Raw genomic sequence first — 27936 nt, 5'->3', positions numbered from 1 at the left:
TTAATTCCTTGAAAGAAGGCCTCTCAGTCTCTTCTCATTTCTCTATAGAAGCTCTTCAATCCCCATTTACAGCTTCTCTTTTTTCTTCTCTCTCTATGAATTCTTCTTGAGAACTTCTCTTCTTCCTCTTCCTTTCTCTGCTCGCTCCGTAGACAATAGCAAGTAGACAACTGCCTGTCGATCGTTGACGGAGAGGAGGAGAGGATGCCGAGGATGCCGCTCTCGAAGTGCAGGAAGGTGAAATGAATGGTCGGAAACCATGCGGACCATCTGTGACGTCTGCGAGAGCGCACCTGCCATCCTCTTCTGTGCTGCCGATGAGGCTGCTCTCTGCCGGCCCTGCGATGAGAAGGTTTTTATGTTCTTGTATTTCCTTTTCTCCTCTTTCTGTTTCGTGTTTCGTTCATGGCATCGAATGCATGTTCTTGATTCAGGTTCTGTGTTTGGATGCACAATTCGATTGAATTGCAATTAATATAGTTTTGGGATTATGTTCATTTGAGAAAGTGGATTGGATTTGTTCAGTTTAATCTTATATATTGCAAGAATCACAATAATACTCCCCCCACGAATTTTGATCACCATTGTTTCAAGTCCCACTTGCAATGCATAAAATTGCTGTCCAGTGTTTGGTCGTTATCATGAATTACAATGGTATTGCCCCACTTGATTTATTTTCTCTACAATGAATTGAATGAATTGCAATTCAGTTCAATTGAGAAAGTGAATTGAATTGTGGAAAATCAGTTTAAGGAAGAACAAAAGAAAATTATTTATGCTCCTGATTATTTGTAGTGTAACCCCCAAATTGCAGTTACAGTTCTTTAGAGTCCAACTTGAGAGCAAGTTAATTGCAACTTACAACGTCCTTCACTCCGAGTATTGTAAGAGGAGGTAGGCGATAACCCAAAGACCACAGAGGATTTGCAGAATTCTCCAATGGTTTTCTATATATTGCTTTACCTCAAATAGGGTTTAAATAGAGGAATACAATATATATACAAGGAAAATAATAGATATACATGGAAGGTAATAAATATGTATATAGATGGAATATAATAAAAATTACACTTATTCTAGAATCATCTTATTCATGGAAAGAATCTATCTCTAGCTATCACCCCCTATTAAAATTGATGTGAGTGGTCAACTAGCAAAGTTTACAAACTAGGAAAGAATGTCTAGTTGTCATTAGAGTTTTCGTGAGATTATTCATAATTTGATTTTGAGACGGCACGTGAGGAAGAAAAATAATTCTAGACTGAAACTTCTCTCGAATAAAGTGACAAACCACCTCAATGTACCTTGCCTTTTCGTGAAAAACCAGATTTGAAGCAATCTGGATAGCACTAGTGTTATCACATGAAGTGGAATAGGGGGTAGTAAGAGGAACACCCAAATCTAAAAGGAGTTCTCGAAGCCAAATAATCTTACTGTAGGCTGAAGACATAACCTTGTACTTTGCCTCTATGTTGGACTTGAAGACTTTTTTTTTTTTTTTTGCTTCTTACACTTCCAGGATATAAGCAAAGTGCTAAGAAACATACAATATCCTATGGTAAACTGCCGGATGAGGGCACAACTTGCCCAGTCCCCATTGGCATATGCGACGAGTTCAAGGGGAGACGTAGATGAAAAGAACAATGATCGATCAATAGTGCCTCCTAAATATCAGATAATCTGCAAGACAACAGTCATGTGAATGGTACAGGGCTTGGCAATGAACTGACTAACAACTTGTACATCATAGGCGATGTCAAGTTTGGTTATTGTTAGGTAAACAAGAATGCTTATGAGGTGATAGAATAGGGTAGGTCGATCCAAAAGGTCACTATCTTGTTTACCATATTGAACATTTAATTCCATCAGTGTCTCAATGGTTCTTTGATTAGAAAGATGTGTGGGGTTGATGAGATTGTGGATATATTTTCGCTGGCTAACGAGTATACCCCCATTGGTACGAGAAGCTTTCAATCTAAGGAAGTATGTAAGATTGCCTAGATCTTTCATGTGGAATGATGACTGAAAAACTTATTGAAGCTCCGTGATTTTGGCTGTCACCACAAGTTGGAAGTAAATCGTCAACATAAGTAAGATCACAGATTCACAATACCACGTGATGAAGACCGTATGAATAAGGAGGGATCATGACTACTCTATTGAAATCCCAGATTACACACAACCTCGTGGAACCGTTGAAATGAGGCACAAGGTGCCTGTTTTAGACCATATAATGCTTTTTGAAGTATGCATATCAATTTTTACTTTTATTTTTAAATTTGTGTTAAAACTAGGAGGTTGAGCCATGTATACAGTTTCTTGTAAATTTCCACAAAGAAAGGCATTCTTCATGTCCATCTGTCAGATAGGCCACCCACATGTGGCGATAATTGCAATAAGGGTTTGGATAGTCTTCATCTTGGCTACTGGGGCAAAGGTCTCCTCATAGTCAAGTCCATACTCTTGCTTATGGACTTCGGTCACAAGACAAGCTTTATACCGTTCAAAAGATCTGTCCGATTTGAACTTGATAGAATACACCCATTTACTACCAATCACCTGTTGACCAGGCAGGCGAGTTGATAGCTAAGATGGATTCTTTCCATGGATAGGATGACCCTAGAATAAGTGTAGTTTTTATTACCTACAATGTAATGCATGTTTATTTCCTTCCATACATATCTATTACTTTCTTGTATGCACATTGTATTCCTCTATTTAATCCCTATTTGAGGTAAAGCAATATACATAAAACCATTGGAGAACTCTCCAAATCCTCATTTTCATTTGGTTATCATGGTATCAGAGTGGTTCATTTGGGCCATTAATCTTTGAGTCCATTGCTCCCTACAACTGCCGGTTGTTGTCTCCACACATCACCACCAATTATCGCAGTCCTCATCGTCATTGCTGCCATAACAATCGCCATTCTCGTTTGCCATATGGGTAGCGCCCATAGACCTTGTTGCCAAAACCCCAAATTCAACACCAAACCTATCCCTGCAAAACCCAACTGGTGAGTAGCCTTTGCTTCGCTGCAAACCCATCCCTACCAGAGCACTCACTCTCCATTGACGATTGTGACCCTCCATCAAGCCCATCTCCAGAACCTCTGTGGCTTGCCATTATTGGCCCGAAACCTCAACAATATCCAACCAGTGTTTGAAATATCGGTATCCGTTATGTACTGCACCCTTGAGATACAGATACATATTGGTTATCGCATGGGATATATCGGTTGTATCGCGTAATGTATCGCTATTCTTGGTGACATGGGGAAACATTGAGAAATTGCTCGAATTTTTTAATGAAACTTCAGTGACTATTAAAAAATACATCAATACACACTTATAAATCAAAACATTACAAAAAATAAGTGCACATAATAGGTTTTCATTGTATGGGGTCCTAATCTATGCGTTGTCTAATTGAATTGATGCAAGTGTATTCATATAATTTGTAAATGTAAGAAAACGTGTGGAAACACAAGTAATTTATTCAAAAGCAAATGAAGAATCACTAGATCAGGTTACATACTTGTTTGATTTTATGTTTAGACACAAAGATTGCAACTGATTTGCAAGAAATTGGAAAATTTTGGTTTAAGAAAAATAAAAATTCACAACTCGGCCCATTTCCTCCAAATCTTAAAATTGAAGCTTCTAATCCATGATTTTTTAATGCAAAACATGAAAAATCATAAATTTATAAGAAATTGACACTGATTTAACATGATTTAAAGAAAAAGGATTGAAAATCGAAAATGTTCATCAGATCAAACATGTGGGATATATCGCACTACTCGTGCGTTTCATATCGCACATATGGGATATAAGATATATCGTAGGATATATCGGCTAATATCGTTGACACTTAAAATAATACACCCAACGTCCATCTTTGTATGTAAACATCGGCACTATTGTTGGCTATTGCCGATGGAAATCCCCATCACTAGCGTCATTGTCTCTAGATCTCAAAACCCCAAATCGCTGCTGGAACCCTTGCTGTTTACCATCGTCGTCATTGTACCCACTACCACAATCTGGCCCCGCTATTGTTGTCGTTGACCTTTACTCGATGTCTTTGGTGTTGCAGCCCATATCCCCCCAACCATTGGCACCGCACTCAACCATCAACTGGTGTTTAAAACACTATTGTTGCAGTCCGAACCTTGTCGTGGTCATCTGACATCGCCCATTGCAACCGCCCCCGTCAGCCCATTGAAGCATCGAAACCCCACGACGACCGAAAGCCCATTGCCGTTCGAACCCATGGTCCATCGCTACTGGGGATTTCTCTTTCTTCTTTGGACTAGTGGGGTCTATGTGTAGTTGGCCATGACTAGCATTTCTGATTAGGGTGGGCCCAACAACTTTGGTTGGCTAACTGCTTTGCAAAGGGATTGGCGATCTATAGTGTTTGATTTGAATTCTTGATCCTACGCCGTTCGTGCTCAACAGTCTTATCATCTACATCATCAGCCATTGTTTGTAACAACCATCGATCATCTAGCGTCTTTCGCCCGATTGGTGGGGAACAGTTTCATCGCATAAACCCCCATTCTTGGGCACACTCTCATTCTTGACTGCTTAAAGCTAAATCCCCATTTGAGTTCTTAATATAGATTAGCCTTACCTTATATCATTCATAAGGATTTTACTCCATGCTGCACATTTGATGGAAGTAACCATGGATTTTGGTCTACCCATTTTGAGAATTTTCTTGAAGGCGATGTTTATGGGGTATGATTGATGGAATTGATCCCATTCTTACAACGAACAAACCCAAAGAACTGTCCGAGTAGAAAATGAAGAATGAAAAGAATCCATCTTTTGCTATTAGTAGGCATTTCACATTTTCCGAGTTATGAGTTTGCTTAAATATTGTAAGAGAAGTTTGAATAGTAATAAAGTTAGTTTCCCCTTTCTATTCCATATTTCTTGTGAGTGTATGTGTTCATTTCATTGCAATTTGGGTTTCGAGATCCCGTTGACTCGATAATCGAGTTGTACCATTTTGGTATCAGAGTAGGTAATCATTTGGGAATTTTCAACTCTACCTCATCTCCTAATGGCTTTGAAGGAGGCTATATAAGAAGAGTTTGTGCATAATCTATGCACGGACAAAGTGAGTAGATCAACTCACGCATACGGTAACATAATCTCACTAATTGAGTGGGAGAGCTCTAGTGTGGAGGGAATTCAAATATTGAAGTTGGATCACATTGTCATGTTGGGGAAGGTCTCTACTAAAGTCCTGATTAATAATGGGGCAGCCCTAGCTTGTCGAGACACCACCAATGATCAAATCATTTGATTGTTGGAACGTGAAAGAGAGCCTCGAACTAATGTAGAAATTCCAAAATTCTATGGTTGTTTGCATATTGATGACTTCATCGATTGGCTAAGCAAGGTAGAAAAGGTTTTCGAGTGCAAATAATGGACAATGGAAATGTTAAATTAGTGGCTTTGAAGTTTTTTGGTTGCGCATTTGCATTGTGGAACTATCTCCAAGTCAAATGAATCTGTCAAGGTAAGGAGAAATAAATTCTTGGGAAAAGATGTAAAAGAAATTAAAAAGGAAATTCTTACCTGCAACTTATGCTCGTGACCTCTATCAGAGATGTCACCATCTACATCAGGGGAGCAAATTGGTAAATGAATACATTGAGGAATTCTATACATTGACATCACAGACAGGTGAGTTTGAAGACAAAAAGATTTCAAAATATCTTAATGGTCTTAATCTTGACATGAGAAATGATTTGGCTTTCAAAGATGTAGTTAAGATGCATACACTTACATTAAAAGCTGAGGAGATAATTAACTGGGAACTTGGGAGATGATTTTGGTGCTCCACAAGAATCGTCATCGGCGGAGAGGTAGTGTGCTAACTTCCCACATAAAGATAGGATATCTCATAGGTCGAGAGACGATGGGCCAACGTTCAACAATGAAGTAAACCCCAAACCTGGGAAGGCGGTTATGGATGAGGGGCTAGTGCACCCAAAACAAGGCAAAACAACACTCATTTCTAAAGTGTAGGCAGTTGGGATGTTGGGATGTCTTGAACGTTAACCCTTAGTTGAAGTGAATTTTGGCTAAGGAGAATATGTTGAAGACAGTTCAAACCATATGAAAATCGAGAATCACATAAAATATGAAAAACATGCATATGTAGATGCAAAGTATATTAGGGAAGTTGTAGTAGATGCGTATGCTGATAAAGGCGAGTCATTGGTTATCCAAAAGACCATGCTATCGGTGCCTCGACTGGTTCATGAGGGAAGTTAGTTGTGATTAATATCTTCTGCACAACTTGCTCTTTTGTTGTGAAAATATGCACAATTTTGGTAGATGGGGGGAATAGTAGAACATTGTCTCACAAGAAATGGTGGGTAAATTAAAACTCAAAAGAACATAAGCATCCACGCCCATACCAAATTTGTTAGTTCAACAAGGGGGAAAACGTTTCTGTTAACTTCAGGTGATTATTTTCTTTATCTATTGGATCTAAGTACAAAGATGAGGTGTGGTATGATGTGGTACCCATGGATCAATGCCATATTTTTTTAGGGAGATCGTAGTTGCAGGACTGAGATATGGTGCATTTGACTCAAACTAACACCTATTCTTTCATTAAGGATGGTGTTAATATCACATTGCACCTAATGAAACATCTTTTAACACAAATTTGATAAATGCAAGGGTAAAAAAATACTCAATGTAGAAAAGTTTGAAAAGGAAAGCAAGGAGACTAACGTCATTTATGTCCTGGTTGCTAAAGAAGATACAAAATAGTCAGATGTTCCACATCTTATACAAAAATCCTAACTGGACATCCGCCTATGAGAGACATTAGGCACCACATTGATTAAGTTTTGGATTCGAGCACACTGAATCTTGTGCACTACTAAATTAGCCTAAGCCGAATATGCCAAGCTCCATTGAAAAATTAGCGAGTTGCTATAGAAGGGTTTAATTTGGGAAAGCATTTCATCATGTGTTGTTCTTGCAATATAAACCCCTATGATAGATGGATCTTAGAGGATGTGAATGGACAGTCATGCTATCCACCAGATTACTATCAAGTGTCGATTTTCTATTCCACGATTGGACAATATGTTGGACGTGTTGCACAAAGTGAAGATCTTATTGAATATCGATCTTAGGAGCGAATATTATCATATTTGTATCTTACTCGGGGACGAGTGTTAGACTGCGTTTAAGACTAGACATAGGTTATACAAGTGGCTTGTGATGCCATTCGACCTTTCAAATACTACGAATACTTTCACGAGGTTGATGACATATGTACTTCATCCCTTCATAGAGGCTGATGACATATGTACTTCATCCCTTCATAGCGAAGTTCTTCGTTGTTTATTTTGATGATATTCTTGTTTTTAGCCCTAATTCATCCGTTCACCTTGACCACTTACAACAAATATTTGATGTACTACAGAGGGAGTCATTATGTGTTAACTTAAAGAAGTGCTTATTCCTTGTTGATAGTGTTTTGTTTTTGGGGTATATTGTGTTTGCAGAAGGGGTCATGGTTGGCCAGGAGAAAATTAAGGCCATTGTGGAGTAGCCTATCCTACGAACCCTTTCGGAGGTCCGTTCTTTTCACAGCTTGGTGACATTTTACCAGAGATTTATTCAAAATTTCAATACAATTATCGCACTTCTCACTGATTGTATGCATGAAGGCAAGTTCAAATGGATTAAAGCAATGGATAGAAGCTTCAATATCATTAAAAAAAAAAGAAGATGATAGAGGCTCTAGTTCTTGTACTTCGGATTTCATTGAAATCTTTTTAAGTGGAACGCAACACTTGAAATGTTGTCATGGTACTAGGGAAGGAAAATCGATTGTTTTCTTTAGAGAGAAGCTTAATGATGCACAAGAGAACCACTCCATTATGATCTCAAGTTCCGTGCAATAGTCCAAGTGCTACAACGTCGGAGGTATTACCTGATTCATCCGAAATTCATTTTATACTTGGGCTATGAGGATTGTGATATCTTAACTTTCCAAAGAAGCCGAGTGCTTAGTGCCATTACTAGATCACGGGCGACGAATTGAAAAGATTGGATTTGGATCTTCACTATTATGAAACGTCCAACTCGCCAGAGTTGAGTTCTAACTTGGGGAAAATTATGTGTGTGTGGGTGTTGATGTGGGAGTCATTTGTGGAAGATAAGGGTGTTGATGTGGGAGATATGATTGAAGGTTTTGGGATTATTTTGGGGGGTGGGGGAGGGAGTAGGAGATTGGCATTCCACATTTTCTAAATTGTGAGTTTTCTCAAGTATTGTAAGAGAAGAAGTCCGAATATCAATAAAGTTATTTCTCCCTACCTACTCAAGTATTTCTTGTGAGTGTTCATTTCGTTGTGGTTTGGATGTCGAGATCTCATTGACTTGATAAGTTGCACCATTTTAGGATTTTAAGTAGCTTGGAAGTCATTTGATTCAGTAGAAAAGAGTGCTATTCTAAAATAAAATTTGCATCATTCCTATGGGTATCATGAATTGCATCGTTCCTGGTTATGATTGTAGGCTTTCCCTCACACTCTTTCCCCTTCTATTTTCTTGCCCTTGTATCTTGTAATGGTTGTGTGTCTATGTGTCTTGTACTTGCCTTTGTTGGCTTGGTTGCTTAACACCCCCCCCCAGAATTAATTAATTAAAAAAAAACACAAAAAAATAAAATAAAATCAGTCAGTAGGCATTATACTAGTAAGGTAAGATAATTAGGAAGCATTTATAGTCCTTCCCATAGTCAATGCGAACCCAGAGCTAGTCGGTTCTCCCCGAGATGCGTCGAGGCGCAACATTTTATTGAACATTTAGGGGTAAAAAAAACTACTTATGAACCTTCTAATTAGGTATTGGTAGATATTAGAGATTGGGTATTTTCAGAGGAGATTTGCTGGGAATGTGTGTTCAACCGTGTTGCCTCCACAAACTTTTGAAAGGACATTCCCTGTGTCTATCTACTAGATTGCCCCATAAGCGAGGTTTTCTAGCAAACCTCTTTGAGAATTAGATTAAGTTTCTTATTTTTTTATTTGATGAGGCTTAGTCTATGATGCCAAGTTATGGACATGGATATGGGGAGCAGGATATGACTCGTCATCTCCCTAGTAACCTAAATGGCTGGCCTTACTGATGATAGTAGACGTAGTCATAATGATGGACATAGCTTAGCTTTCCAGCTTTACTAGCTTTATGACTTGGCTATCAGCCTAGCCGCCTCGTAGCTGGGAAATTGATCGTTGTGAACATGACATTTAGTTGGTCATTTCTGATATCAAATGTATAGCCTTATCCCAGTCAAATCTACATCAATAACCGATGAATCATTTGGCTGGCAAATGAATTATTGAGATTGTTTGGGAGACATGGTCAAAGCTCGGCTTCATCAACACTACTAGGATCCAGACCGGTCAGTGATAGAGACTATTAATAGAGCACTGGTAGAAAGCCTATACGAAACGAAACAAAGGTGTATACGAGCCTTTAATGTTGACATTAGGTCTTCTCACAAAAACTAAGCCCTTGAGAAAGATTCCATCCTAAGGGACCACTCATTCCCTCATCCACATTTAAATCCCCCTCCGAGAATCCCATGGAACCTGTTCCTATTCACTAGTACACTGCACGCTACTTATAGCAGTCAGCTTAAAAACCCCTATCAGTGACGGCGCTAACGCGCCCCCCCTTCAAAACGCTTATTATGTCAAAGGTGCTAGTGCGCAATGGCTTTTCAGGGCTAGCCAGCTGAAAAACTTCAACGCACTAAAGCCTGAATTTATAGTCGTTTTGAAGTTGAAAAACGAAGAAACATATCGACCTTGCGTTGCGGAAGGAACGTTCTGTTCTGATAAGGAGGCTGCGACTGAGAGCAAGCAACCTCGTTTTGCCGTTTCCTTCACGGTACGGCCCTGCTCGCCAGGAAGAATCTTTGATTCATAGCCAGAGATCAAGGCACAGATCGATCCGAAGCGAGCAGCAAGCAAGCAACGACTTTTCAGCCGTTGCTTGCTAGCTGCTTCAAAGCCGTTGCGCGCTAGCGCGCTCGGTAGTTTTGAAGCTGGGCTAACGCCGCCTTCTTTTGAAGCTGGCTAGCGTGCCTGCCTGTAGTAAGCTTTCTTTACGTAATAGGGTGTTGCTTGCTGGCTAGCGCATGACTTTTTTATTTAAGTTACTTCGAGCAGTTAGCAATAATCTTTCTGTGGACTTCCAGAAATCTGTTTCATGTAGCTTGGAAAGGAAATTTTGAGTCATGGGCAAGGTATCCCGTATCGGTATCGGTTGGCGTAACGGTGACCTCCAAAACCGATACGGATACGGGGGCGTAACGGTGATACGGGGGCGTAACGGCCCGTAACGGTGCAAAAAAATTTTTTTGTCAAAAAAATATGAAAAAATATGGATTAAATCCGGAATATTCTAAGCATTCCAAATATGCATTCATTTATAAATTGGAACATGTTTATGGTGGTGTAACGGTCCACTCTTTGGTGAGAAGTTGTATCGGACTATCTGATGAATTTATGAACCAGATAACCTGAATTTGACTACAAAATTCATATATTTAATTTTCTAACTATCTACTATCAATGATAGATATATTAGAATGAATGTAATATGAAAATATCTTACATTTAGGTGTTTGCAATTATTTTTGAGGGCCAAAATTCATGCGTAAATAGAAAAAAATATATAAAAAAAATATAAAATGGCACCCCAAATATGTAAAATGCACATTAACATGTTCTACTATGATTAACACATCATATGACATCATTAAAACAGCAAAAGAATCATTAAAAAATGATTTTTCGAATTTTCAAAAGCAGGGCCGAAATAAATGCGTAAATAGAAAAAAATATTAAAAAAATATAAAATGGCACCCCAAATATGTAAATTGCACATTAACATGTTCTACTATGATTAACACATCATATGACATCATTAAAACAGCAAAAGAATCATTAAAAAATGATTTTTCGAATTTTCAAAAAAAGGGCCGAAATAAATGCGTAAATAGAAAAAAATATAAAAAAAATATAAAATGGCACCCCAAATCTGTAAAATGCATATTAACATGTTCTACTATGATTAACACATCATATGATGTCATTAAAACAGCAAAAGAATCATTAAAAAATGATTTTTCGAATTTTCAAAAAAAGGGCCAAAATAAATGCGTAAATAGAAAAAAATATAAAAAATATATAAAATGGCACCCCAAATCTGTAAAATGCACATTAACATGTTCTACTATGATTAACACATCATATGATGTCATTAAAACAGCAAAAGAATCATTAAAAATGATTTTTCGAATTTTCAAAAAAGGGCCAAAATAAATGCGTAAATAGAAAAAAATATTAAAAAATATAAAATGGCACCCCAAATCTGTAAAATGCACATTAACATGTTCTACTATGATTAACACATCATATGATGTCATTAAAACAGCAAAAGAATCATTAAAAATGATTTTTCGAATTTTCAAAAAAGGGCCAAAATAAATGCGTAAATAGAAAAAAATATTAAAAAAATATAAAATGGCACCCCAAATCTGTAAAATGCACATTAACATGTTCTACGATGATTAACACATCAAAGGGCATGATTAAAACAGAAAAACAACCATTAAAATTTGATTTTTCGAATTTTAAAAAAGGGGCCAAAATTCATGCGTAAATAGAAAAAATATTAAAAAATTATTAAATGGCACCCCAAATCTGTAAATGTACATTAACATGTTCTACTATGATTAACACATCATATGACATGATTAAAACAGCAAAACATATTAAAAACAGTATACATACCTATTTTTGACGAATTTCTGAAAAATGGCCCACCGAGCTTTGATTCAAAAAAATTTGTGATATAATGTGTTTTTATCTCAAATACCTAGCTAAGGTTGGTCGAAATTAGTAGTAGAAGGAGTGAAAAACAGTTTGGAAGCAAAAGGTTTCAAAAAAACAGCAAAAAACGAGCTAAAAATGAAAAAAAAAAAAGTTACCGTTTCGGGCCCGTTACGGGCCCGTAACGGCCCGTTACGGCCGTTACACCCCGTAACGGGCCCGTATCGGCCGATACGGGTACAAAAAATCGTATCGGCCGATACGGCCCCGAAACGGGTAACGGTTCGCACCGTTACCGTTACGTATCGGCCGATACGGCCGATACGTAACCGATTCGGCACACCCTGGTCATGGGTATAGGACCCTTTACATGTAAGACTTATTGCTCATGCAATTTGGGATCCTCATTTCGGTTAACCAACTGTAGAAGCCTTTACTCAAGGAGGTGCTCTCGGCCCAGTGAATATCTTCTTCTGTATCGGGGATCGTTGAAATAAGCAAGAATACTATTTCTATGTAAAATCCCATTTATGGGTATTTCAATCGAGATACCAGAACGAGAAACACAAGACAGCCAATCAGAAATGTCACGAAATGGATGAACCTAGAGGCAAAGAACGCTAATGGACGTGAAGAACTGCCCCCTGCGGAAGAGACGTCAGCTCTTATATGCCTAGCCTACGCCGGCTCTTGTTGCGTCACAAATCTCCAAGCCCATTTGACAAGCAAGGCGTCGATGAAGGTAGCGGAGCTGTGCATCCCAACCCAAGAAGAGTTGACCGGAAAACAGTTGCTTAGGACCAACGGGTCACACGACAGGTGCACGATCAACTTTGCACGCTCCATCCTTCTACCCTTCGCCTATCGGCTTGGCAGGCAAGCTACCGAAGTGACTAGCTTCTACCGGAAGGAGATAGATCTGAGGAGCAACTGGTAGCGAGAGAAGAGATTACCTATTCCTTGACAGTGAAAATTCAAAATTCATCTGATTGATGAGTCATAAGACAATTCAATGTTTAGATGGTTATTAAGAATAGGAAGGAATAATATTGAATAGAACATGCTGAACAAAATCTTCTTCTTGTAAAACCTGCTCGATTTAGATCAGGAAAATCGTACGGATTTTATGAAACATGTGCTATGGCTTGAATCCATAGTCAATCTCTATTTTGTATTGTTTTGGCGGCATGGCCGAGTAGTAAGGGGGGGACTGCAAATCCCTTTCTCCCCAGTTCAAATCCGAGTGTCGCCTGATCAACAAAAGACTCAGAATCCCTTATCCTGCTAATAGAACTTGCCAAATTATTGCCCAGCAAAAGCAGAGGTCAAAGACTAGGACTGTCGATACTTGGTTTTAAGAATCCAGGGGAGGGCTAAACCATCCAATTCATATTCGTTTCAGGAAGAACACAAATCATGCACTCGGCAACCTTACTGTACATGCTCCATTGGCATCCTCAGGACCTGCTTTGAATCATTGGGTTTAGACATTACTTCGGTGATCCTTAATTGTTTCAAAATGGCAACAACATAGGAGCCTATGGTTCCATTCGTTGTTGTTGCTGGAGGTACACATCCCTCTTCTCGGTGTGGAGCAATATACGAGAAATAGATGCTCAGCCTGCAATGTCTGATAACGGCGTTAAAGTAGTCAATCTATTGGCACCACAACAATGGCATACAACTTTGGACCTAACGGCTGGCCCCGTCACCTTTCGGAATGGGGGATCCCCGTTGGCAACAACCACGGTAGTAGTTGCGGAACTACTGGGCCGGGAGAGGACAACCTATTGTTCCTGCTCCTCTTTCTTCACTTCGAGGATGGAGGTCCTACGGTAGGTAACAGCAGGCACAAGCACTTGACCGAAGGGGACCAGCGCTTCTACTCCTCCACTAAGGAGCCGTTCGCAGCGAGAAGCAAGGGATGTCGTGAACGGTGGGAGGTCACAGAGAATTTACCGAGTGATCCTATGATCGATATAGGATATAGACTCTTTCCTTATTCTTATTATTCTATAAAGAAGATTTTGATTTCGAAAGAAAGACATATACCTCCTATCTCTTCTAGAGATACATCGATCCATGTCGGAGAAATCTCTGGATTCATTGTTAAATTTGGTCCAGTCTAGTCTATCCTTTGTCATTCAATAGGGTCTACCGTGACTCCGGGGCAAGACTGGACAATTCTACTTGAGACGTGATCGATTTGAATGACTTTTTCTTTTTCTTTTTATGAAAAAAAGATGAGTATGCGCGCGGGAGCGCGATGACTCCGTTTTTCAGTAGAAAAACATAAGCAACCCAGCTTCAAAATGTATGCGTGGCCATTGCTTGCTAGCTTCAAAGCCTATTAGTAAAACGTGCGTCGTAGTTTTGAAGCTTCAAAACGATTATGACTATTAAGTCAAAGGCCAACGCGCGCCTTACGTAATAGGAGCTTTTCAGCAAGCTGAAAAGCCGTTGTGCTTTTCAAAGGGCCCTACATAAATCAGTTAATAAAAGAATAGAAAAAGCTTTTATTGTGTCGCTTAAGTTATAGAGGAATTCCTGAACCCAAGAATTAAGAATGACAAGTTCTTCATTACCCAGAATAGAATAACCACTTAGAATAGCAAAATAGATTATATTTGTCGAGAAATGCAAAATTATCTGGATATGATCTTCATTGTGCATTTTGACCAATTGTATTGTTTCTTTGTGGATTCCTATACTAAGCTTTTGTATCTGTGTCTTCGGGTACTCCTTTATCATTTCGTCCAACAGGAATAGTTGTTCTAATTCTATGAATCTTTCTAGAACGTTCTTCTCTTGAATATCATTCAAAAAAGCTTCAGATTGCCTTGTATTCCACCAATTAGTAACTAAAGATTCCAGACTTTTATTAAATGAGAGAGATCCACCAGGGCAAAAAGACTATAGATGCAAGATATGGGAGGGGAGTCCATGCTTTCTTTTTTGGCACTTTTAATCTGTTCTGTAAATTGTTAATGAAAATGCTTCATTCGCCGACTCTATCTGATCCGATATTTCTATGAAGCATGAGTTCTATACAAGGTATGGAACCTATGGATCGGATCTATTCCTTCTTTTTTTCTTTTTTTTCTTTTTTTGAATTGTTTAATCCTTGGATCTAGAAAGAATATAGAAATAGAATAAAGGTCCGTTTCGAATGAAGAAATAATCAAGTTCCGTGGGCGGGGGAAGATGGGAAAGCCAGTACTTAGTGGTCCCGATTTTTAGGCATGTCCTGGTTACTACTTAAATAAAGGAAAAGCTAAAAGAAATCAAACTAGAACTCCACTCCCATTTCTAAATCGAATTCAATCTTCTGGCACTGGGTGTTCTAAGCTTAAAGCAACGAAGGGTGACGAAGGGGGAGAAGGCCCAGCAGGTCCTTCTCCCCTCTCTAGGCTTCGCTATCGCTCATGACTGGTATATGATCTCTCTATGTAGTGGTCGGCCTTTGACGAACTTCGCCAGAGGCGACTAGTCACTTCCTGAATGCCTCTTGACTATGGTATGGTTTAGTCTTTCCAATGCCTCCTTCCTTGCAGCCGCTACTAGGAGAGTCAGCAACGTCACCTGCATTCTAGAAACGTAAAAGCTAGGGCACAAATTCAAACATGGGAATTACATCCAAAGTGTCAACACAATGACAAAATTAGGAGTTTGAAAATGGACCTATTGCATTTGGTTGCTATGAGACCATTTACTATATGTATGCAATCTAGGTATTGGTATCATCACAAGAGGATTCTTATAACACCCTCCTCATCTCTGAGTATCAGATGGTTCTTTTTATGATGTGTAAAAGAACAAGGTTAGTAGTTTTGAATTTGAATGGGAATTTGCTCCTTAATCTACACTATATGTGCAATCATAAATAGGAGAGTAATGACTGGAGAAATAGATGTTAGTTCTTATGCGAAGGTACCCTATTGAGCAAAAATCAATCTGTACTGTTGATACAGTTCATAATATGAATCTTTAAGAGGGGTGGAACCATGGATATTCCCAGAAAGTGGCATTTAAATATTTTCTTCGCAGTTTTGTTTAGTTCTTGTATTATTATTTGTGCAAATTCTATATGTTGTGTTTGTTCAATGTTGAAAATGTCATCCATTATATATTATATTGGCCCGTACATTAATTTTGGAAAACAATATTTATATTTCTTTTTGCATTCATTGGCAATATGACACCATCCTCATCATCATCATCGTCATCTAAACCTTATGCCAATTAATTGGGGTTGGCTACATGAATCCTGTTAAGTCATTCCACTCTGTCAATGGGCATACCTCCAGTTAGACCGTGGGTCAAGTCTTTTCTTACTACCTCCATTCGCATCCTTTTGTGCCCTCTCCATGCCTTTTTAGAACCTTCAACTTGTACCAACTCACTACTAACCGAAGCGGTTCTTGGTTTCCATTACACATGACCGAATCATTTAATTCTACTTTCCCTCATCTTATTACTTATTTGTGCCACTCCTAATTTTCCTCGAATGCATGTTTCTAATTCTATCTATTCTTGTCTTGCCACTTATCCATCTCAACATGCTCATTTCAACTGCACTCATCTTATGAACATTTTGTTCCTTGACTGCCCAACATTCTGCCCCATAAAGCATCGGTGGTCTTATATCCATCCTATAAAATTTCCCCTTCAGTTTGCACAGTACACGACGATCACATAAAACTCTAGAGGCATATCTCCACTGCTTCCGCTCAGCTTGAATTCTACAGGCAACATCCTTCTCAATTTCTCCAAGGCATTGAAAGTGGTCATTTTGGGAAACTTCTTGGTCAACAATCTTAACTAATCCCTTGTTTTCACTCCAATTGTTACTAAAATTGCAATAAGAAACTATATTGATCTAAAATTTTATGCTGATACATCCAATATGTTCTGTAGTGCATATTGCCCAATACAAACCGAGACTTTTTCAGTTTGGAGATTGCCCATTTTTCTGCTTCATCAAGAAAACCAACTATTTTCTGCTGAGAAATAAAAAGCACTTTAATTATATACATCAACTGCATATTGAAACATTGCTGGAAGTAGCTTCATGCAAATAAGTTGGCTGTTTTGTTTCTCATAGTCTTGGATTCGCAAGACAAAATGATATTAGGATTTTGCTGGTGCTATGTTTTGCTGATGCTATGTTTTCATTTATTTGCTATAATTTGCAATAACAGCTTCCTTCTTTTTTGTTGATTTGAAAAGTTCATAGATCCAAAGTTGGGGTTATAATGGAAAATTTGTCAGGAAGACAATTCTGTTTTAATCTAACAATGTCTAAAGGAGATGTTTGTTTCACAAATATTTATTCTTTGAGAGGTGTATCTTATTCAGATGTTTGCTAGCCACACACACACTTCCACAGGTGGCTCATATGTCAAATGGTGATGTGTGTGGCACATCTGATCTATGCATGTCTTGGGACCCACAATGCAGATGACCTGGCACAAAAATCAGGGTAATCACTTATCAGATTGGCCACCCTTTAAAAAAAATGGACGGTCAAAAATTTGCCTACAGTCCACATTTGACATCCACATGTAGCCACTTGATTAATTGAGTGGCATATTCTTGAACCATGTGACCTGCATGGTTGGTCTCACTCTCATCTTATATTCCATCAGATGTCCATCCACGTGGTTGGCTGGCAACATGTGACATGTGTGGAGTAGCTTCTGGGGCTCAAAAACCACCATCTCAGTTATAAACTTATAGTTATTGAATGCAAAAAATTTCTCCCATTATTTAGTTACACCAACAATCAGCATTTTTAGCAGCAGTAACCATTAGTTAGAACTTACTAAGTTCTGCTAATTGGAGTGGCAGGTTCACATGTGTAACAAGCTTGCTAGCCGACATGTACGAGTAGGACTTGCTGACCCCAGTGGTGTTTCCCGCTGTGACATATGTGAAAATGCACCAGGTATGCATTCATTCTTCTTTTTTTTTGCCATGAAGGTCCTTTTCCTCAAACTTAAGAAAGAATTGAACTTATTTTTATTCTTGGAAACTGGATGTAGCATTCTTTTACTGCGATATAGATGGGAGTTCCCTTTGCTTGCACTGTGACATGACCGTACATGTTGGAGGTAAAAGAACCCATGGAAGATATCTACTGTTGAGGCAGAGGGTTGAGGTTAGTTTCTGTTCTAGAGGGCATTGGGTTGGATCCTTGCCTGTAGGAGACCTCACAAAACTAATACCTGTTTCGTTTCAATATAGTTTCCAGGGGACAAATCTATTCCTTTGGAAGAGCAGGCCTTGCAACCTACAGAACCAGTTGAATTTAGTAGGCAACAGACTCAGCTACCTAAATTGACAGTGAATGAGAAACCGCAAAACCACCGGGTCTCTCCCGTTCCAGTGCTAGACGCTAACACAGAGGATCCGGGCAAGATCGCCTCTACAATGATTGATCTCAACTCGAGGCCAAACCGGATTTATGGGCAGCCTTCAAATACACAGGTATGCATGTTGTTGGCTTTCAATATGATATGTATATTTTGGTTTTGTTTTTGAGAGGTTGCGAAGCTAAAGTTAACCAATCTGCTAGTTACGCGAAGTTTAGTGTATTTTTGTGTTCATAAGGTGCAGGGGATGAATGCTTTAAGCGATAGCAATCATGAGTGTGCAAGCGTAGTTCCAGTGGGATCTTGCAATCAAGATCTAGAGAAGTAAGCAAGGTAGATTCTATTCTTCTCATTTATGATAATTCACTGGTCTTTTTGTTTAACCATTTCTTGGTTAAGGAAAAAAAAAAAAAAAAAAAGAAAAAGATAAGGAGCCTGACTCCTTCGGCCTTCTGAGTTTTGGATGTCCTAAAAAAGAAAAAGATCAGAGTTGTTTAGACTAATCATTGGTTGATATCTATAAACCAATGCCATGGTGCATGGGGTGTTTTTTTTAAAGCAGGAGTGCATGGGACTGAAATGCACAATGCATCTCTTGAAGTTTTGGGGGGAATGCATGGGAGCTGTTATACATTTTTTGTTGAGTTCTTTTGAAATGCTTCATTTTGTATGGTAAAACTTTCTTTAAAATGACACGAGTTAAGAAAAAAAGAAAGAAAAAGGATTGCGAGTAATGATTTCCTGAGATATTTAGAGTTTCACGATTTGTATAAAAGTTCACACTTCTTTAAAAGCTAGGGAGAGTCTCAGTTGCTAGCTTGTATGCTATATTCAAATCTTGGATTAGTAGAAATGCCTTGCTTTTGTACTTATTTTCTTCTTAAACAAGGTAACCTGTACTAGTGGAACTTTTTCTGTTCTCAATATGTCGTTGTCGTCTTTTCATCATCATCTTTATATTAGCCTTCCAACACTCAGGTGTTGGCTTTTGAATGGTAGATTGGCAAATCTTTTATGACTCCGAACATCAATCTTCCATTTTTACCTGGGGTCTGGAACAGACTATGGTGGCACCTCATAATTCAAATGATCTTCGGAATCAGAGAACTTGGTTAAAGGTAAAAAGAAAGAGAACCAGCTGTTGCAAAAAAAATAATAATAGTGGATATGCCAAGATTAAATATGAAAAACGATCCAAACACGTAACAAATGCGCTGAACTTTTCAAGACAAGCGTACTCAACAAATCGACGCATCCTTCTATTTGTACATGCATCAACATGAAATGAGTTTTCAACGAATCTTCAACCGGATAGGGCAAAATCTCTTCATGTAGCACCAGTCCTCCAAATATATAAAAACTGACTCTCTTGCAAATCTGGGAAGTTCATGGCCTTTGATTTATGTGCAAGAAAATGCTGGACGAGAGCTAAACTTGTCATCATTAGAATAAGTTATTTATAAAAATATCAATGGATTATTACGCAGGCTTATGGCTCACAATATCACATAGATGTGGCACTGATATGTACACACATGGGGAAAGCTAATCTACCCAATTTCACTAGCAGTCTATCATTTTATTTTTTTTTTGCCCGTAGTGTGGACAATTTCCCTTGTCATAAATCAATGAAAAGTTCACATGGTTGTTTTCTATCCTTCCCCCAATCCACTCCCAACCCACCCCTGAACTATATAAAACCCATCCCTTCTATTTTTTTTGTTATTTTTATTACTATTCTGCTTCTTTATCCTTATTTGATGGAAACCTATTTTTTATTTCCTCATACATCTCCTTTGTTGTTTTCTTTTTCTTTTTTTCTTTTTCTTTTTTTAATTGATCCATTGAAGCCCCTAAAATTACGCTTGTCAATGGGATGAGCCTGGGCTTATCAAATCAGAATTTTGTGTAGGACTGAATCGACCAGTTCAAAATCTGGGCCCACCAGGCCAAGCCATTCCCTGCCTATTGACAGCCCTTCCAAAAACTCCTTAGCAGAAGTCCCTGTTTGAGGGCTTTCTCAACGACCAGAAAACCCCAAAACTGCTGCTATGGGGATTACTGCTGCTGTGGGGGTTTTCTGTCAACTAGAAAACCTTCAATGCAGCATTATGAAGGGTTATCAACAATCAAGTGACCTCTCCGATGGGGATTTATTGTCGATAGGAAAGAGTAGAGGGTAGATTTCTCTCCTAAAGTGCCTCACTCAACCATTGAAATCCTTTGGTGCTGGGAGCTTTGTTGAGAGGATGTGGCAGCAAGTTTAGAGGGTTGCAAAACATTCATGGCAGCCGAGGAGCCAGTGATAGCAATGATCGGCAACAACGGCTTGGCTGGATTGCAGACAATGTAGGATGAAATACAACTTTTAGAATGGACTACAATTTCCATGAGAAAACTGCCTGTTAAAGGGGGTTTCAATGCCTAAAAAGACCCTAATCATTGATGGTCTTAGCTCCAATGGGCACAGATGCTTAAGATTGAGTTGTGCTGTCACTGGCATGGAAATGGTAGAGTTGGAAGGATGGTGGTACTGAGGTGGTGTTTGAACGGGCGGAAGGGAAGAGTGGGGTGATGCATTCAGGATATGTCAAATGTGTTATATTCATAGGGCCAGGGTTGGACCCACCAGCTGACTGATCTATGGTTATAAGCTTTAAAGCTGTCCTGTTAACTTTTGTGATCCACATGATACAGCCATAACAATCACTGTTGTCACTATTACGACCATAATGGGCCTCTACGGGCCTTTTTTTTTTCCTTTTCTGTAATGGCCATTATGGCCCCATAACACGTACTGGTGACCACCGTTACAGTTGCAAGACAGCCATAACACCCGTTATGTGTTTTTGGGTACCTTGGTGCAAGGTCTATTTATACAAGCCTATTGTCTAGAAGTAGATATGGTCATTTTACGAATAAAGATTTTTTTTTAATGGCCTGCAATGGCTAAATCGAGGGTTTTATGCTCCATGAAAACCAGTAAAGAATGCCGTTGTTCTATTTCTTTTCTATCCACTGTTGTTCTTTCCTTTCCATCTGGTTGCATTGAGTTGAAGAGAATCCTTTGACTACAAATTGTGCATGAGATTTTCGGATACATGAATCTCTTGGTCTGGTCTTAATTGTGTCTTCATTTTGTGTCATGGAGTGAAGTGTTGTAAATGAAGATATGATGAAACAGAGTTTATTTAGAATGGGAAAACAATAGTACCCTTAATCTTCCATTTTAAAATTTAAAGAGAAATACAAGGTTTTCTTCTTCTTTTTTTTCTTTTTTTTAGTATAAGTATTTTGGGAAAGACTAATGTGCAAATGAGATTTTATATATATATATATATATATATATATATATATATATATATATATATATATATATATATGTATGTATGTATTTAATTGCCAACATAGAACTTTTTTTTTTAATGCCAATAAAATTTCATTAAGAAGAGGCAAAAGCCTCACAATTTACAAAAGCACCCAAGAAGAGGCGACAAATCGTAATCTTTAAGGCTGCCCTTAATATTTGAAACTAATTTATTATATCAGATTTAGCCCTCCTATAAACATCGATAGCCCTCGTACTTGTATTGGGGAAGCATCTATTGTTCCACTCTCCCCACAAAAGCCCAAATTTTGGCCAAGAAGGCTGATTTTCAGAGCTGCTTTCTCCTCCTCCCACTCATGTCCCTGTGCTCACCAAGAAAAAGACCTCCAATCGACCTCGATGTGGCACCCATACTGAAAATTGAAAGAAACCTCAGCCACATTTCATGCCTAAACGGGCAATGAATGAAGAGATGGTCGACTGACTCCTCATTTTGCATACACAAGATACAAACATTGGCTATTATCATATTCCTCTTCTGAAGAGTGTCGATAGTGAGGACCTTTTTCAGGCCCACCAACCACGGCAGTGCTGCAACTTTTGGAGGAGCCCCCATTATGCCATACAAAAGAGGTGTGAAGGTTTTTAGATTGGGCGCCGCAGAGATACCCATACAAAGATCTAACTGAAAATCGACCCGACCTTCCTATGGACCAACCAACACATCGTTCTTACCTGATGAGGGCCTAACTCTTAGAAGATGGTTCAACAAGTTGATCAACTCGCCCAACTCCTCGTTCTATAGGTTCCTCCTGGACGGGAGAGGCCACTGAGTAGCACTGGGATGCTGTGATATTCGAATCTAGGAAAAGCATGCTAACCACAGAAAGTGTCCTCAAAGTCATTCTTTCACCTGCCCATCTATCTTCCCAAAAGCAGATCCTCGAACCTGACTTCCTCTTTCCAAAGAGCCTATATCCAGTAAAGGGAGGAGTCCTTACACCACCACTTACTCTCCTTCACATGTACTTGAATGTGATCACCTCTTTCCACAGGTTGCCTTCTTTTGTCCTGAACCTCCATGGCCATTTTCTGAGCAACGCTTGATTCATTATATCTAGCCTCTTAATACCTGCACCTCCTTCCCTTGTCGGCTTGCAAATATCATCCTACTTTGGCAAATGGAACTTGTGGTTATCTTGGGTACCCTGCCATAAAAGTCTCACCGTAACCTTTCGAACTTGTCCAATACTTGCTTTGGGCACTTGAACAAAGACATAAAATATAGCAGTAAGTTCCTTAAGGCTGCCTTAATAAGTGTCAATCTTCCCCCAAGGAAAGGTATTGGCTCTTCCATCTTGATAGCTTCCTTTCGACACTCTCCATCACATTGTCCCACAAGTGCTTTGCTGGCTTTCCTATACATAATTGAAGCCCCAAATAAGTCAACGAGAATGTTCCAACCTTGCAACCTAACATCTCCGCTAGCTTCCCAACTTCCTCATTAGAAATCAATGTTTTAAATATCAACGATATCGGCTGATACATCCCACGATATATCTAGTATCCCACCAGTGCGATACAAAACGCGCAGGTAGTGCTGATATATCCCACATGTTCGATCTGGTGAGCATTTTCAAATTCCGATCCCTCTTTTTTGCTGAAATTATGTTAAATCAATGTCAAATGGTTACAAATCCATTGGTTCTTCATGTTTTGCATGAAAAATCATGGAGTTGGAGCTTTGATTTCGATATCCATTTATTCTTCATGTTCTCCATGTTTTTTTTATTTCTTTGAAATTTTCCTTCAACTAGCTGTCAATTGAGACTAATTTCGAAGTATTTAGGAGTATTTGATGAAATGATCATCGCATGCACTCTAATTTCGATATTTGAGTGTAGTTGGTCTGATTTGGGGGAAATTGGGGAAAAATAAAAAAATTCCCCAATTTCTCCCAAATTATTTGCGATGTTGCACTCCAAACATGAAATCAAGCATGTGTGAGCGTTGATCTACTGATTTGTTAAGTCCTTGTCAATTTTTGGAAAATAAAAATCATTTTTTAATACAAATTATTAAATATTAAATTATTATTATTTCAAAATTTTTCTTCAATCAGTTGTCGATTGAGAAAAATTTTAAAGTATTTAGGAGTGTTTGATGAAATAATCAGCACATACACTCTAAATGTTATGCATTCAATTTGAATATAGTTGTATTAGTTTTGTCAAATAATGCTTAACTTAGGACCCTATATTAAGGAAACCTATTATGTGCATTTTTTTTATATGTTATGATTTAAAAGTGTGTATTAAGGTTTATTTTAACAATCCATGAAGTTTCATTGTAAAATTCAACCATTTCCCCAATGTTTCCCCATGTTTTCCAAAAAGTGCAATTAATTACTTGATACAAACGATATATCTCGTGCGATAACCGATATGTATCTGTATCCCAAGGATGCGATACGTAACGCGATACCAATATTTCAAACATTGTTTCAAATACCAACTCCCAACATTTCGCTTTTAACGATATTCACTTTCAGCAAACCACCTTAAAACATTGGATAATTTTTCTTAAATTGTCAACTTTGCTTCATCCGCATTACAAAAGAGGAGAGTGTTGCAAATGGGAGATTTGGAAGCCCTCTTTGTCCACCATGAAACCATCCATGCTTGCGTTGAGGCACTCCTACACTATCAATGTGCTATCTAATATCTATCTTCCAACAACGAATGTACTTTGAGCTCTAGAGATGACATGCGCTAACACAGGCTGATGAAACCTTTGTAGCTAACACTTCGCCAAGAATCTCGTAGGGAGCTCCCACCAAGCTTATTGGCCTACAGTATCTTGCAAATGAATTAATTTCCATATTAGCGATTAGAAAATGAATTAAATTTCCATATACTATGGAGATGCACTTTGTGTGCATAACTTAATTTATCTGATCCTTTGTTTATGCTGTTGGAAGTTGTAAACACGAACATATTCTTTTTATAGGTCTATTTCATGCCCAACAATTAACCAAGGTATCATGTAGCGGTGGTGGGCTTGCCAATACGATATGGGGCTGTATCGGTCAATATGGTCCTGTAACGACTGAAATTTTTTGCCTTTGAGAAAAAAATCTAAAAAATTATTGGTAAAATTTGTAAAAATACGAGGATCCCAAATATGGATTAGTTTTTCATTCTGTACCTGTATTTGATGGTGTAATGAGCCATTCTTTGGTAAGAATACTGTCTGTTGGGCAGTGCCAACTTAATCTTCTTAAAGTCGACCAAAAGGGCCCTAATTGAATGCAAGTCAAGCATGATTTGGTGGATTACGGTCTATTAATATAAATACAACAAAACCAAGCTGGTAAAATGAAAGCAAGTGATAGTTTAACCCTTCTGAAATTTTCGAAAATGGTCCACTCTGCATTAGTTATTCAATCCCATTCATATCTTCTGTTTTGATCCTCAAAACAGTCTTACCCCTAGTTTAAACTTAGTTTTCTAAGCTTCTTTCATGGTTAAAATGAATAAAGAAGTGGGAAACCTAGAGAAAATTTGAAAATAATTTTTGTTTTTTTCAAAATGGGTCGTTTATTGTAGTGTCAGCCTGTAATGGCGTATTAGCCCCATAACAGTGCTGATACAGGTGTATCGGCCTGTATTGGCCAATACGGCTCATTTCTTTCATTAAAAAAAAAAAAAAAACTTTTTTTTTTTTTCGTTTTCCATAAAAAATATATTCACCCTTGTATCGCATAACAGGAGTGCCAGTTTCCTTTACACAATGGCCTTTATGGCCGTTACATAACTGTTTTTTAATACTATGTGCCCAACAAAGTGAGTGGTTAGGTCGTTTGATTATAAGTGGTTCTGGTTTCGGTTGATGAACTTTATGCCACAAGTATGGTAGATGAGTTTCCACCGTTTGATATGGTGGCGAGCACCCACCAAAGTATAGTTGCACAAAGCATGAAGCAAAGCGGCAACAAATTCAGGTGCAGGGGCAGGGAAGCATCTCCTTCAAATTGTAAACAAGTATAAATGGGTAGGAAGTGGAAGCGGGAGTGGGAGTCTGAAGTGGGGATTCGAAGCAGGTGTGGCACCTAGTTAGAAGGATCCTGCAACTAAGCACCAAAGTCAGCCCTGGGTCCCCACTATTTCAAAGATTGAATTGATTAAGCTCTCAATTATCCTTCCTTTTATTAGGCCGCTGAAATGAGCTTATCTTAATTTTAAAAGAAGAAATGAAACTTGTTGTTCTGTCCTTTCATCCACGTATCCGTTAATGGTCTATCATGATCTGAGTTGTTCATCCGTTTTGACCATCTATTGATTGATTAGGCCCAAAAATGATACTGGTTGGACGATCCTAAAGTGTCAAGTCAGTGGACTTTTGATTGTTGATGTTTACCGTATCCAGTTCCTTCTATATTTGTGTATGTTGTGCCACGAGCCAAATAGTTTGGATTCCAACCAGTGTTGCTGTTTGTCTGCAAGTTGTAACCCATCCATGGTGAGGGCCACAAACCTACACTACCTCCATGTGCATCACATGTTCCTTTCACCAGTTTATATTCAGTTACATATTTTCACGTGTATATAGTTTAGTGTTTTTAATGAATACATTTAAACTGGTGCACGTTATGTTTATTCATTATTGGTTACTACATGAGCAGAATTTTGCTAATCCCATGTGCATGTATACTGCAGCCCATCTATATGCTCACAAATATGCCAGGATGACGCCCATTTGTGAGATCCAAGCTGTCCATCAGATAGATCCAATGTTTCCATTCATCCGGTGGGTCATAGTATGAAAAAAGAAGAAAAGGATGGATAAAACAAGTCTTTGTTGCCATCCATCTGTTTCATACACTAGCACCCGATGAGTTGGCCAGGCTGATTTTTATGGCAACGAATCTCTACCACCGAAGCCAACCTGATGGATGAATTAGATGCACCACTCACACGTACTGCTGAGGGGCTGGTCTGTGTATACGTGTGGATCAACAAAGCTTATGGATCATACACTAATTTATGTAACAATATTATGCAAGGTGTTGATATATTAATGCTAATATACTATTCACAGTATTTCCTTGAGCTTTGAAGTGAAACCTCCTTTTTTAATTCACTTTACCTTGGTGACTTAAAGTGTTGTGCTGATAATTTATAAAAATAAAAATAAAATAAAATAAAATAAATAAATAAAACCTTCATTGCCTGAGGATGAGAACATCCCTCAGCTTACAAGTGGGCCATTAACCTGGTGTACCATGTGGGTGTTTCCCATAACTCACAAATTTGGTGCCGTCGGATTGCCTGTGCAAGTGGGTGGGGTGTGGCATGGTCTACTGAAGCATGGGGACTGTTTTACATGAATCTGAACGTGCTTGCCCATCTTCCTTGTGTTTACAATTTTACAATTCTCTTGACTTATTCTTTTGCCCTTTTTTTCTAGATTATTTTACACTTGATCATAAAATCTATTTACTATCTACTGTCTTTTTAAAAAAATAATTTAATAACAATATACATTAAAATTAACTAAGAGAAAGAGCCTGGCATTCGCTAGATGGAGGAATGGATTATTTGCGACTTTGTCGAGAAGGGTAAACAGAATGCTTTAACTTGCGAGACAACGCGCTAATGTCTGTGAATACACCGGCAATAGATCCAGGAATGAAACCTTCTCCCTTGGCCCACTTTAACACTGAGATTATCAACCTCAAACCTGATTATCAAGAAGGAGAAATATGATCTAGCTTTTTTCACCACCTCCCTCAAAGATGATGCCAAGGCCTGAGTCAAAAGATTGCCCTGAACACAAGGAATCATCCAAGAATAGGGTCAAAGTCTGTGTTAAAGATGGCCTAATCCTAACATATCTGTGCCGCTTACTCAGTTCTTTCTTTAAGAAAAGGTAACTTGAAAAAAGAAAAAGAAAAAGGCAATTTGTTTGCTTGAGCAGCTATTTCAATCTGATTCTGAACAATATATCAATGTTATTTCATAGGAGTTATATGTCATGAACTGGTGATGGTGGTGAAACTAAATTGTAGTTATATGGAAATTGCTTGTTACATTTATTTATTTTTTGTGTATTTATTGGGGATTTCTTATATTCCTTGTGTATTTTGGTATCTTATTCTGTTCTACCCATTCTTTTCAGGCAAGAGTGCTGATTATTATTGTTGTTGTTGTTGTTGTTGTTATGTCTTTGGCTTGTGGAGTCTGGCCCACTAGTACACATCCAACCCAAGCACCTGTGTTTTCGTATGTGGGACGGCCTTGCATTTGTCCAGCAGGTGGACTTTTCTGCAAATCATT

At 38.4% G+C, this 27936-nt stretch overlaps 1 protein-coding gene across 7 annotated transcripts; it reads left to right on the top strand.

Moving 5' to 3' along the window:
• On the top strand, nt 1–27936 carry LOC131243408 (B-box zinc finger protein 19). Of its 7 annotated transcripts, none has more exons than XM_058242759.1 (6): nt 6–352; nt 17747–17843; nt 17941–18056; nt 18143–18385; nt 18509–18603; nt 27779–27936. In XM_058242759.1, exons 1-5 carry the CDS (start codon nt 260–262, stop codon nt 18596–18598), a joined length of 639 nt encoding a protein of 212 aa, XP_058098742.1. In that variant the 5' UTR covers nt 6–259; the 3' UTR covers nt 18599–18603; nt 27779–27936. The 7 variants fall into 7 exon arrangements, with proteins under 7 accessions (XP_058098746.1, XP_058098742.1, XP_058098741.1 ...); XM_058242758.1 differs by lacking the exon at nt 27779–27936 and adding an exon at nt 27182–27710; XM_058242757.1 differs by lacking the exon at nt 27779–27936 and adding an exon at nt 26317–26775.

The sequence above is a fragment of the Magnolia sinica genome, chromosome 4 (assembly GCF_029962835.1).
Source record: "Magnolia sinica isolate HGM2019 chromosome 4, MsV1, whole genome shotgun sequence".
In the NCBI taxonomy this organism is placed as follows: Eukaryota; Viridiplantae; Streptophyta; class Magnoliopsida; order Magnoliales; family Magnoliaceae; genus Magnolia; species Magnolia sinica.
This window is presented reverse-complemented; position numbering and strand designations above follow the sequence as displayed.

Coding starts and splice junctions, on each gene's coding strand:
- LOC131243408 (XM_058242759.1), top strand. CDS start 260: ATGCGGACCATCTGTGACGTCTGCGAGAGCGCACCTGCCATCCTCTTC. Junction 353..17,746: donor GCCGGCCCTGCGATGAGAAG/GTTTTTATGTTC, acceptor TTGGAGTGGCAG/GTTCACATGTGTAACAAGCT. Junction 17,844..17,940: donor CATATGTGAAAATGCACCAG/GTATGCATTCAT, acceptor AACTGGATGTAG/CATTCTTTTACTGCGATATA.